Here is a 13,847-nt window from a genome sequence, read left to right on the forward strand (position 1 = left end):
CTTACTGTTCATAGGTTGTAATTTTTTTTTTTTTTTTGAGACTGAAGATAGAAGTAAAAAAAAAAAAAAAAACAATTTAATATGTGGTTGTGTGTGAAAAAAAAAGGTGAGTGGAGGAAAAAAAGAGAATAATACTTTTTATTATTTTATTATGTATTTTATATTATTTTATTAGGTTGTATGTAAAAATAAAAATTAGGATGTAAGATAAATGATAAAAATAAATTAGTAAAATAGATAAAATAGTATTTAAAAATGTAAAATAATAATAATAATTTTTTTTTTTTTTTTTTGGATCCGGGATGCTATGATATATCCATCACTAGTTACGTTATCGGATAACCTGGCCGTCGGGACGTCTTTACTCAAAGGGCACGTGAAAGGAATTCAAGTTGCAAGTTCCAACATCAATTAATATCCTACCTAAATGCTGCCAATTATATGCTTTTTCAGAAACCGACAAATTTTCACTTTAAGATACACAAAAAACCAGGAAAAAAATCAGAAGAAGAAGACATTGAATATAGTCGCAACGTACCTCATTCACTCAAAATTCATGAATTTTCTTTAACAAAAAACCAAAAAGAAAAAAAAAAAAATCATTCCATGGACGGTGGACCACATCAAAAAAAAAAAAAAAAATCATTCCATGGATGTAGAAGGTACTGCCGGAAAATCAAAGTCTGGGCGACTCATCCTTGGCAAGATATGAACTCTCAAAGCTTCAAAGCCGTTAGGCAAATCCACCACCCACAATCTCCCAGGAGAGGCCAACACATCTACAACCACAATCCCATTTTCACCACAAACTACACACAGTTTTCCAGCAGCAGCAGCCACATGTTGTGCCCCTCTAAGCTTCTCCGACTCCATAATCTCCTCCCACAAATCCCTCTCATGGTCATACTTTCTCAAAGCACCCTTGGCTTCATCCACCACATACATCACATCTTCATCCATGGCTGCCACTGGTCCTCTCCACCCATAAAGCATACCTTCCGGCATCTCCTCCCACTCATCTTTATCAACATTGTAAACAATTCCTTCTTTTGCTTTCACATTCACCATACAAAGCTTCCCTCTCCACCCAACTGCATCGATTGCATCTCTACTATATCTTGCATCTTTAAGCCTGCTCTTCTTTTTCCACTCGCCATGGCAATCATGATCCCACTTCTCCAACGCACGCGCAGTGTCGTTGGAGAAGTGGGATCCCACTCCACTCGCCACGTATACCGCGCCGCGCACTGCGCCTGCAGCGCACCAGCGGCGCGGTGTGGCGAGTCGGGGTCCGAAGGACCATGTCTTGGAGAGCGGGTTGAAGATGAGAGGGTGAGAGAGTGCAGGTGAGAAATTATGAGTGGTGGCGGCGAGGAGAACGAGGTTCTGAGAGAAAGAGACCGATTGAATCGAGAAGTTTCGGGATATGAAAGATGGGTGGTGGAGAATGACACTAAGTGGTGGTGGTGGTGGTGGAGGAAGGAGGTCCCAAGTGGATGAGATGGGATCGAAGTTGAAGAATTCTATTGAATTGGAATTGGAATTTGAAGACTGGGAATGATTTAAAAGAGCGTATAAAGAGAAGAAAGGAGGGAAGGAAGGTGAATAGATTAGGCGACGCCATGAGTGGCACACAGAGTAAAGAAGAGTAGGGTTGACGAAAGAAAGGCAGAGTTGGGCTATGTGGTCAGGTAGTCCTGGTAGCGATGCCTCATCTTGCTGCTGGTGATTGTGGGGTGTGAACTTTTTAAGTTTGGTAGATGGAGCAGTGCAAGAATTAGTACTGGTATTGAAAGTATTGGCCATGGACTATGAGAGAATGGAGATTAGAGAGATTGGGGAGAAAGAGAGTGGAGGTGGGGTTTTATTTTGTCTTTTAAAAGGCTTGCAACTTGCCAAGTTGGATTGAAGCATTTATGGTTATGGAGTGGGTTCTGCTGTCTTTCTCTGCTTTTCATTTTTAAAATAGTATTAAAAAATAGAAGTTTATCATTGCCATTGGTGGAGAAGTCACAAGTGCCAACTAACAATATCAGGTGGGGATAGCAACGGGTTGGGTTCAGGTCGGGTTTTTTCATACCCGGACCCGATCCGCGGGGCAAGACTCGTAGCCCGGATCCGGTCCGTTTAGGGTACCGAGTTTTTTTTCCGAGGCCCGGACCCGCCCCGCGGGCCCCATTTAGGAATTGGGCCCAAACGGGCCCAATCGAAGAAAAGAAAAAAAAATTTTGAGCCCGAATTTTAATTTAAGCCCAGATTTAAGCTCAAATTTTGCCCAGATTTAAGCCTAGATTTAAGCCCATATTTTGCCTACATTAAGCCTGCATATTCAAGCCTAAATAATTAACGTGGTTCAAATGCCAAATCAGTCCAAATCATAAGCTAAGGATACTAATCATAAATCAATAAATCACCTGTTAATTATAAATCTATAAATCAATAAATCATAACTAATATCATAATCATAATTCAATAAATCATAACTAAGATTTTAAATCAATAAATTACCTAGCTAAGATAACCATTTAATCATTAATCAACAAAATCTTAACTAAAATCACCAACTAAACGTAAAAATAAAATAAATCCAACAAGTCCAAAAAATAAGTATCAAAAGTCCAACGAGTCCAAGAAATTAAAAAGTTACGAAATAAATCCCACAAGTTTAGAATAATTACAAACCAACAAATTAAGGAAACAAGTCTAAGAAAATAAAAAAGTTACTAAATTAATACAAAATATTTAATCTTCATCAATTGTAATACAACTCCCATCAATTGTGGCACAACTCCCATCATCTTCATTTGGCTCCCCATCATCAAGAATGGATTGAAATGTACTATCTCCAGATATAGTTGAAGAACCTACAACAACAATGAATTAAAAAATGGAATAAACTTCATCAAATTGTAACTAGCAAATATAAAAACACAATTTTGATTTTATAAATAGAAATTAGACAATTGCTAAAAAAAAAAAAAAAAAAAATCATTCCATGGATGTAGAAGGTACTGCCGGAAAATCAAAGTCTGGGCGACTCATCCTTGGCAAGATATGAACTCTCAAAGCTTCAAAGCCGTTAGGCAAATCCACCACCCACAATCTCCCAGGAGAGGCCAACACATCTACAACCACAATCCCATTTTCACCACAAACTACACACAGTTTTCCAGCAGCAGCAGCCACATGTTGTGCCCCTCTAAGCTTCTCCGACTCCATAATCTCCTCCCACAAATCCCTCTCATGGTCATACTTTCTCAAAGCACCCTTGGCTTCATCCACCACATACATCACATCTTCATCCATGGCTGCCACTGGTCCTCTCCACCCATAAAGCATACCTTCCGGCATCTCCTCCCACTCATCTTTATCAACATTGTAAACAATTCCTTCTTTTGCTTTCACATTCACCATACAAAGCTTCCCTCTCCACCCAACTGCATCGATTGCATCTCTACTATATCTTGCATCTTTAAGCCTGCTCTTCTTTTTCCACTCGCCATGGCAATCATGATCCCACTTCTCCAACGCACGCGCAGTGTCGTTGGAGAAGTGGGATCCCACTCCACTCGCCACGTATACCGCGCCGCGCACTGCGCCTGCAGCGCACCAGCGGCGCGGTGTGGCGAGTCGGGGTCCGAAGGACCATGTCTTGGAGAGCGGGTTGAAGATGAGAGGGTGAGAGAGTGCAGGTGAGAAATTATGAGTGGTGGCGGCGAGGAGAACGAGGTTCTGAGAGAAAGAGACCGATTGAATCGAGAAGTTTCGGGATATGAAAGATGGGTGGTGGAGAATGACACTAAGTGGTGGTGGTGGTGGAGGAAGGAGGTCCCAAGTGGATGAGATGGGATCGAAGTTGAAGAATTCTATTGAATTGGAATTGGAATTTGAAGACTGGGAATGATTTAAAAGAGCGTATAAAGAGAAGAAAGGAGGGAAGGAAGGTGAATAGATTAGGCGACGCCATGAGTGGCACACAGAGTAAAGAAGAGTAGGGTTGACGAAAGAAAGGCAGAGTTGGGCTATGTGGTCAGGTAGTCCTGGTAGCGATACCTCATCTTGTTGCTGGTGATTGTGGGGTGTGAACTTTTTAAGTTTGGTAGATGGAGCAGTGCAAGAATTAGTACTGGTATTGAAAGTATTGGCCATGGACTATGAGAGAATGGAGATTAGAGAGATTGGGGAGAAAGAGAGTGGAGGTGGGGTTTTATTTTGTCTTTTAAAAGGCTTGCAACTTGCCAAATTGGATTGAAGCATTTATGGTTATGGAGTGGGTTCTGCTGTCTTTCTCTGCTTTTCATTTTTAAAATAGTATTAAAAAATAGGAGTCTATCATTGCCATTGGTGGAGAAGTCACAAAGTGCCAACTAACAATATCAGGCCAGAAAAAAAAATGAGGTTAAGGGGCTGTTTGATAGGTTTATTTGGCTGCAAATTAAAAATTTATTGTTAAAAAGATTGTAGTAAAATAAATTTTAAATTATAAATAGTACTATGGAATTCAGGATTTATTGTTTATTATTGCATTTTTCAGTACTGGGCTGTCCAAGAATAATACCATAAAACCCAATAAAAAAATGCAAAACGCAAAATCATTACCTAGGAAATGCATGCTAAATCTTCTTACACAATCAACATTGCGTGTCTAGTACACATGGTATTTTTTTTTTTTTTGGGTACACATGGTAATATGATATGTAATTATATCACCCCTCTAAAAATTATATCTACCTTATATATTCTTTATTGATATATATGGACATGATAAGTCTATTACTCATTTACGTGACAAGTTGTAAGTGATAAAAAAAAAAAATTGGTAGAACCATTTGAGTCCACATTTTCAACACTCACAAGTGATGACTTGCATAATTTGGCATAATTTATCACTTTTCAACTTTAAACTTTAGTCTAATTTTATTTATTTTTGTTGATTTTAGATTTCATTATTGTTATTTAAATTTTATTGCAGATTTGAAGGAAATAAAAATTTAACCAAATAAAAGAGACGTGAAGTAGCTAGAGAGAATATTGGGCTGAACAGAGAAAAAGGTTTTTGGGCTGAAGAAAGCAAGGTTTTGGGCTGAATAGAGGAATGTTTTGGGTTGAAAAAGTGCAACACGTTTGAGAAAAAAAAGGTGAGGCACTAAAAGAAGAAAAAAGGGGGCGCTGAAAGAGAGAAAGAAAAGTGGGCTGAAAAGAAAAATTAAGTGAGTGGGCTGAAAAGAAAAAAAAACGTTTTAGGCTGAAAAGAGCACCACGTCTAAAGGAAAAAAGGGCACCACGGCTGAAAAGAGAGGGAGGGACGCTGAATTGAAGAAAAAGAGAACTGAAACAGGAAAAAAAAAAAAAAAAAAAGGCACTGAAAGAGAATTGAAATAGAGCAGAGAGAACAGATTTTTTTACTTGTATCCAAGTCCTCATTTGTAGGCTCTTGCTCTCCCTCTTCCTCTGTCCTTGGACTCCCTTGACTCCTTTCTTGTTCCTCTACCTCTAAGTCCACCGTCGGGGAATTCGGACTCCTAATTGATTCAGAAGTTTGGGAGTTAGAATCAAAACAAATTATTACAAATTTATTATTACACATACTCATTAATTAATAGGCACAAATTCATAATTACACAAATTCACAAATTAAACATGATTAACAACAAATTCAAACACTTACTGGTTGTTTAATGGGCATAAAGGTGATGGTGATCTTGAGGGTGAGCTGCCAGGCGACAATGGCGAGGGTGATCGTGAAAATGGTGAAGGAGACCGCATAGTTGGCAAGGGAGAGCCACTTGGCGAGGAAGAGCTAGATTTGTTTGTGTTTGTGTCTTCCATCTCTGTTTTAGGCTCTGCATTCCCAACAAACACAAAAAACAATATTTCATTACAATTGTCATCACAACCCAAACAATATTTAACAAACTCAATAATAGTATAACGCCACAAACAACTTATCCCATAAACCAAACCCTCAACAACAACAAAGCAAGTAGTAAGGCATGGAAGCAAACTAAAGTGCCTAGTTTCTGGTGATATGAGCTTTCATTGTGTTTACATGAATGAATGTCAATAAGCTGCTCAACAACTAGATTATGATATTTCAAAGAAATCCATTTGATATCATAGCAAACTGGGCATCCCCTTTCAGCACAAAACAAAAATTAACATTTATCATGGGTCCACAAAAATTGCAGGATCAATCTGTTTATATATCTCCAAAGTACTTGCTAGTTTCTAGCAACCAAACAAAGGCAACTTCAACTAGTCAACAAAGTCCCTTAGAATGATTCTATATGCTTCTATTTATTTACCTTTTCAGTAAGTATATATTGCTTCTATATACAAAAAAAAAATAAACCCATAAAATCTTGTTAATTGCTCTCAGTCTTCTATTACTTCTGATCCCAACCATATATAACATAAAAATAAAGCAAATGAAAAAACACTTGATAAGAAGCTAGTACATCAGAAATTCACACAAAGGTGACTTATTTACCAGAACTTCATAATGTTCTGAATTTCAGCTCTACTTAAACAAAGCAAACCCACAAAAAACCGCAACATGGAAGATCCCAAAACATCTATTTTCCTTTAATAACCTTTACCTTACAGTTTCTCAGCAACCAAACGTCAATCAAAACATAAAACAAGACAAAATTTTTATAACATTCAACTTCAGCTCAACCTTGACACGTCTAAACTTTAAAGAAAAATACTCTTTCCATTCAATTTTTCTCCTCCTTCCCAAAAGACCCACAATAGCATTAAACACAAAACGAAAAATAAATAAATAAATTAGAAAACTGGAGATTATACTAAGGTAAAGTTTATCAACTAAATATATTTTCTCTCTATCTTAGTAATCAGATAGTGTTTCAAGTTCCAAGCCAAAATAAAAGTAAGTGTTTCAAGTTTCAACCCCTAGTTCAATAAATCAAGAAAAATAAAAGCACGGGCTGTAATCCCAGAATAAAAGAATGAAAACAGAAAATAATCAAATACTAATAAACAAATTAAAGAAGGTGGTACAAACTGGTTAAAAAAATTAGGAGAAAAGATTAACTAGGAGTTAAGGAAAAGAGTAAAGAGTAAAGAGCATACCTTGAGCTGAAGGCTGAAGGCTGAAGCTGAATCTAATGCTCTCCGATTTGGTCAAGCCTGAAGAAAAAACTGATGCTCCGATTTGCTGAAGAAAAGAGACGACAACTCCGATTTGGCGAAGAAAAACGGCGACAGCTCGAGGTGAGGCGGTGGTGTTGTGATTTGGTGGTTGGGTATCTCGCCGTCTGGGTTTTTGGTGGTGTTCACGGTGGAGTGAGGGTGAGGGAGTGTAGGGGCTGTGTCAGATTGAGAGGGAGGGAGTGTAGGGAGGCTGCTGAGTGAGTGAGTGCAGAAGAAATGAGAATTAGGGTTAGAAATTTTAGGCATATATATATATTAGGGTATTTTAGTAATTTCAATTAACCGGGTTTTTACCGGGCCGGGTTTCGGGTCGGGTCTCGGGTTTTTTTAATAAAACCCGGACCCGACCTGGACCTGCTTCGGGTTTTTTTTAAACCCATACCCGACCCTATTCCTAATCGGATCGGGTAAAACCCGGCCCATTAGGGTCGGGCCGAGTCGGGTACCCGCGGGCCGGGTAAAAATTGCCATCCCTAATATCAGGCCAGAAATAAAAATGAGGTTAAGGGGTTGTTTGATAGGTTTATTTGGCTGCAAATTAAAATTTTATTATTAAAAAGACTGTAGTAAAATAAATTTTAAATTATAAATAGTATTATGGAATTCAGAATTTATTGTTTATTATTGCATTTTTCAGTATTGGGCTGTCCAAGAATAATACCATAAAACCCAATAAAAAAATGCAAAACGCAAAATCATTACCTAGGAAATGCATGCTAAATCTTCTTACACAATCAACATTGCGTGTCTAGTACACATGGTTTTTTTTTTTTTTTTTGGTACACATGGTAATATGATATGTAATTTTATCACCCCTCTAAAAATTATATCTACCTTATATATTCTTTATTGATATATATGGACATGATAAGTCTATTACTTATTTACGTGACAAGTTGTAAGTGATAAAAAAAAAATTTGGTAGAACCATTTGAGTCCACAGTTTCAACACTCACAAGTGATGACTTGCATAATTTGGCATAATTTATCACTTTTCAACTTTAAACTTTAGTCTAATTTTATTTATTTTTGTTGATTTTAGACTTCATTATTGTTATTTAAATTTTATTGCAGATTTGAAGGAAATAAAGATTTAACCAAATAAAAGAGACGTGAAGCAGCTAGAGAGAATATTGGGCTGAACAGAGAGAAAGGTTTTTGGGCTAAAGAAAGCAAGGTTTTGGGCTGAACAGAGGAATGTTTTGGGTTGAAAAAGTGCAACACGTTTGAGAAAGAAAAGTTGAGGCGCTAAAAGAAGAAAAAAGGGGGCGCTGAAAGAGAGAAAGAAAAGTGGGCTAAAAAGAAAAATTAAGTGAGTGGGCTGAAAAGAAAAAAAAAACGTTTTAGGCTAAAAAGAGCACCACGTCTAAAGGAAAAAAGGGCACCACGGCTGAAAAGAGAGGGAGGGACGCTAAATTGAAGAAAAAGAGAACTGAAACAGGGAAAAAAAAAAAGGCACTGAAAGAGAACTAAAACAGAGCAGAGAGAACAGGTTCTTTGCTGGACAGAGAGGCCGAAACTAAAAAAGGAGGCTAAACTGAAGTAGAAGACGCTGAAATAGAGGGGCTGAAACAGAGGAAAAACGCTGAAACAGAGGGCTGAAGTTGATGCAGAAAGAAAGGAGAGGCTGAAGCAAAAAAGAGGTTGAAGTTGACGTAGAAAGAAAGGGGAGGCTGAAGCAGATTTTTGTGTTCATTTTTTCCTTCAAATCTTCTCAGAAAAATTATGGTAAATTCGTTTGTGTTGAATTTAATTTTTAGCATGAACTAAATTTTCTTTGTTCTAGGAAAACGATGTAATCTAGTTCCGAACTATGCTTGCTTTTCTATGTTAACTTGAATTAATTCTTTTCATGTTTGTCTGATTTATTCTGAGCTTATTGCTTCTAATTAACTGGCCATTAATTAGATGATTTTGATCTTGTGATTTGCTATCGAAAGAGGGAATTATAGGATAGATCTTGAATATTTCGGCATAGGTAAATATAGAGATCGAAAGACTTGTATGAACCTGTGTAGTATAAAATCATTGGTCTTAATGCTTTCTTGCTTTATTAAATTGCATACTCTTGTGTAAATTGATGAACAAGAATGTTTCCAATTGACTGTCGAAAGAGGCTTTTGGATGTTTTTTTGGAGATTTCTAACAAACAGCGAGAATTAAATTCAATTAGCTAGATGAGTAAAGCATAGTGAGGAACTTGGTGAAATCGATTTCCTAGAAGTTTTCTTCCTATTAATTTGATCTTTGAACAACATATTTTTTTTTTGGTTAAAAGTAAGTTACCAATCCCTGAGGACGATGCTCTTCTCATCACTTTACTATAAAACTATGATACTGTGCACTTGCAGTTTTGCACTGATCAACAAGTCATCACATGTAAAAGTTGTGGTAAAGTTATGGAAATAGTTGTGATACCAAACTTACTCACATGATAGAATTTAAATCTATAATATCCAATTCATGATAATTAACTTATATTTATCTCATTTCTAAGATATGAAAATATTTATGGTTGGACCAAATACATGAGATTGAATTATATAGTGGGTGAAAGTTAGCTTAACTGGTAAAGTTTCTGATAGTTGAACAACAGATTGGAGGATCAATCCCCGCCTACACCAAAAATTGATTGGTGTCTTAGTTTGATGATAAAAAACTATCATTAGAAGTGGACGTCATAGGTTGAAACTCTCTAAAAAAAAAAATGTTGTTCGGCCAAGATTGAGTTTAGGCAGACGACCAAAAAAGTTAATGGCCCAACCCATAATGTATGAAAGGCCCATAATGAGGTCATCACGTGAGCAACCATGCTAGGGTCCAAACAAATCACTTTTGTTTTCCAAGGAGGGGAAGTAGTGTCAAGGAGAAATAATGTCTTGGGGGAGTCCACCGTCCGAGCAAGGGCCTCGATGCATGGTTCAAGTTACAAATGAATCGTCACAATGGTAGAGTTAGGAGGACCCACTTCCCGGTACGAGATTAGACATGTTGGAACAGTACTCTAGACTCAAGGGGCCACCCAAATCCTACAGGTGGTGAGGCCTATGCACAAGTAGAATATTCCTATCATTATCGACCCACTAATGGGAGAGTAGAAAATGAAAAAAAAATTTGAAGGGAGAGGGGTTCCATAATTTGGCGGAAAAGAAACATGAGAGAACAAGAGCATAACATAGAGTTTTTTGGGTGAAGTTAAACTAGATAGGAACACTAGTAAGGTACCTTGGCCATCGGAGAATCTCCTTTGATGGCCTAATAGATAGTCCCAAACCACCATACAACAGTCTCATCATCAGCCACCTACCTAATCCTTTATGGGACCTCCCATGTGAGCTATATTCCTAATTATATACAAATTAATTGTTATCCAAGCCCAAATATGGCTATGTAATTGGCCCCGACCCCCATAATCTTCATTTCATATAAAAGCTCTCTCTCTCTCTCTCTCTCTCTCAGGTGAGGTAAAAATCTCTTCCACTCCACAGCTTTTAGGATATAAAAAAAATGTGCACATAAAACAATATGCTATGCAGAATGATTTATATTTATAACCGTGGGAAAGGTTAGTTCTTTATTATTGATTAGTGAAAGGCTTGTTTCCATTGTCATGAATTGGGATTTTGATAAGTTTGTAATGATTTTGGCATGAGAGAGAGCAATGATTGATGCAAAGATGCCATAAGTGTTAGGGTTTGTGCCCTAAAATCCAATTTATTGGCATGTTATAAATAATTAAATTATTTAATTATATGAGACAATCTATAAATGAACTAATGGGACATTATCATAGTCCTTGAGATGCATTGTATGTGATTTATGTGATTTAGTTACAGAAGATATAAATCATAAGTTTTTTGTAAACTCAAAATATAGTTCGTAGTCGGTGATGAAATTGGGCATTTCATCTACGAAGATACATATCAACTAAGATGGTTTGTCTTGATTATGGAAGTAGAGACTTCTAGTTGATGTGTTAATATGTTTTAAGTGTGTAAGACACATTGAACTGGATCGTTGTGAGATTAATTATTCAATTAACAACTGTCACATGAATAATTAATCTCACAACTTCTAATTTTATGGACTCTCCATCCTGAGAGAATAGTGAACTTGATCATGAAATGCGGATTACTTTAATATATCGAGAGTGAGATCTAGTTTAACGGTCAAAATCTCAGTATTTTGGGTAACTACATGTAGCGTTGAGGGAACACATATTCTCAAGATGAAATTCATAATCTCTTTTAATAGAGACATGAGATATCTCCTTGAGATAAGTTTGATGAGAACTGGTTATTCAGGACTGGCCACTTTAGTAAAGAGTTACTAAAGTTCATATTTTATGAAAATAGATTTTATAAATATGAATAACTAGAAGATTAAACTAGGTACTCAAGGAATAAAATAGTTGTTTATAAAGTGACAGTTTATCATGACTTTGTTCACTATGGTAATTCATGGAGGAGTCAAATGATATCATATTAGAGTCTTGGGAAATAATTAATTAATAAGGCCTAGAATGCAATTATATTTTCATAGTGGTACTTGTTATATAATTAATGATAACTTTGGGCTTGTTAAGATTTGACAGATAAGTCTAAGGCCCATTAGAGCCAGAGCCTTATTAGTCCCTTTGGTCCCATCTCAAGCCACACACTTAAGCCTAATTGAATTGGCCCAAAAAGCTAACCCAATTAGATAATCGGTTATTTATTTAATAAGAGTTATTAAATAAAGTAACTGTCTAGGCAGTTAAAACGTACGTATGATTAAAAGGAAGAGAAAACAGTTTTTCTCTACAGGATCTTGAAAATACATTTTTCCAAAGGAAAATCAATGTACACAAGAACTAATTGAGAGACCACTCATCTTGGGCACCATGTGAAATTGGGATGAAGGTTAAAGGTATTCTCAAGTCTTGTTTTTGAATTTTACTAGACTAAAGTACGCTTTATTTTCATTGTTCTAGAATTCAAGGTTACATGTTATCTATCATGAATGAAGTAGATTCTTGTGGTACTTCTGCTATGGGTTTTGTATGAGATGCAAAATCAATTTTTCTAACAATTGATATCAGAGCCAGGTTTTCAATATCATGCTTGTATAACATGTGATTGAATTTTTAGAATCAAAAAAAGTATTTTTCTTGGTGTTTTTAATTTTCTGCATCAAATTTTTCTACATACTTGTTGAACGGGTGGTTTGATATAGATACATGTTGGGTTTTATTAATTTATTGTTAGATTAATAATTGAGCATGTTTCTATATGTTTTGTTTGAGATAGCGAGAAGAGAACTATATGAAGTCGTTTTTTGCTTTTTCACTATGCGCCCACGTTCATTCTTGATCAAAGAATGATGGAAGCCAAATAGTTTTTCTTTTTTTCTGTGCCCCTATCAAAGAGTTAAGTATTAAAACTGTTTTGGTTTTCGGTACTGCGTGGGAGTGTGGGAAACTTGGGACAAAATTGCAAAATGCCCCTTTTGGGCAAACTAAGCAGCGTTTTGCCCTCTTTCTCAAACTAATTATGGAAATGCCCCTCTTTAAAAAAAATAATTCTGGAGCCCTATAGCGGCATTTTTAAAGACTTATAATGATGTTTTCAGGACCTATAGTGACGTTTTGTAACTCGACTTCCAATAAATCGAGTTATAGGCAATTTTTTAAATTTTTTTTTACCTATAACTCGATTTTATATAAATCGAGTTATAAAACCCCACTATAGGTCCTGAAAACATCACTATAGGCTCCTTAAAAACGCCGCTATAGGGCCTAAATCGATTTTGAGAAACTCAATTTTCAAAAGAGGGGCATTTCCCTAATTAGTTTGAGAAAGATGGCTAAACGCTGCTTAGTTTGCCCAAAAGGGGCATTTTGCAATTTTGTCCGGGAAACTTGCTATCTATCATACTTCTATGATTATGGATATAGTTGGCAATTGGGCCCAGTTGTTGAATTTCATTTAATAACTATCACTATTGTGGACCCAAAGAGATTCAATTTTGCCATTGACGTGGACCCATAGGCATATATAAATGTATATTGTGGACCGACATCTATCTCGGTTTTTTTTTTTTGCTGAAATCTATCTCGGTTATTATATTGCATGTAGGGTTTGTTTTTTCACTGGACATAAATGAATGATTGAATTGTCTTCTATATTGAATGATGAACATGTACAGTTGCTAGTCTAGTGATATATTTTTATAATCAAACGGTTTATGTTAATGCTAGGATTAAAGTATTCCTTTAATGAAATTTATTCCTAATGAGATTAGGATTTTATTTTCAAGAATTTCTAGCATATTAGGGTTCTTGATCTTCATCTTGAAAACCTTAATGTTTGATCTATAAATCTTTATTTATAAAATCAAAAGGTGTTTTTTGATTATGTAAAACTAATTTGATTAGTGTTGATCAAGTGTTAAAACATAGATAAAGTGCAAAGCCATGTGTGATGAGATTACACATAATTATGTATAAAGTGGTTGATTTTATAGTCCTTAAAAGTTAAGGATATTTATTTATCATTATTTAACTAAAAGGCCTAATGAGATTAAAATATATTAGTTAAGTAGAACTCTTAGTCCTAAATAGTTTAGGACTTGTCTTTTAAGAAAGATTCTAATGAGATTGGAATTGTTGTATGATTAAAAGTCCTTAATTT

At 36.0% G+C, this 13,847-nt stretch overlaps 2 protein-coding genes across 2 annotated transcripts; both read right to left on the minus strand.

Moving 5' to 3' along the window:
* Positions 1–314: 314 nt before the first annotated feature.
* On the minus strand, positions 315–1,877 carry LOC112033360 (F-box/kelch-repeat protein SKIP25-like). The gene has a single exon (XM_024066139.2). The coding sequence runs from the start codon at positions 1,804–1,806 to the stop codon at positions 643–645; it is 1,164 nt and encodes a 387-aa protein (XP_023921907.2). The 5' UTR covers positions 1,807–1,877; the 3' UTR covers positions 315–642.
* A 1,097-nt stretch (positions 1,878–2,974) lies between these two features.
* Positions 2,975–4,206, minus strand: LOC111997390 (F-box/kelch-repeat protein SKIP25). Its single transcript, XM_024029473.2, has one exon. The coding sequence runs from the start codon at positions 4,147–4,149 to the stop codon at positions 2,989–2,991; it is 1,161 nt and encodes a 386-aa protein (XP_023885241.2). The 5' UTR covers positions 4,150–4,206; the 3' UTR covers positions 2,975–2,988.
* Positions 4,207–13,847: the final 9,641 nt, after the last annotated feature.

The sequence above is a fragment of the Quercus suber genome, unplaced genomic scaffold (genome assembly GCF_002906115.3).
Source record: "Quercus suber isolate HL8 unplaced genomic scaffold, Cork oak 2.0 scaffold_47, whole genome shotgun sequence".
NCBI lineage: Eukaryota > Viridiplantae > Streptophyta > Magnoliopsida > Fagales > Fagaceae > Quercus > Quercus suber.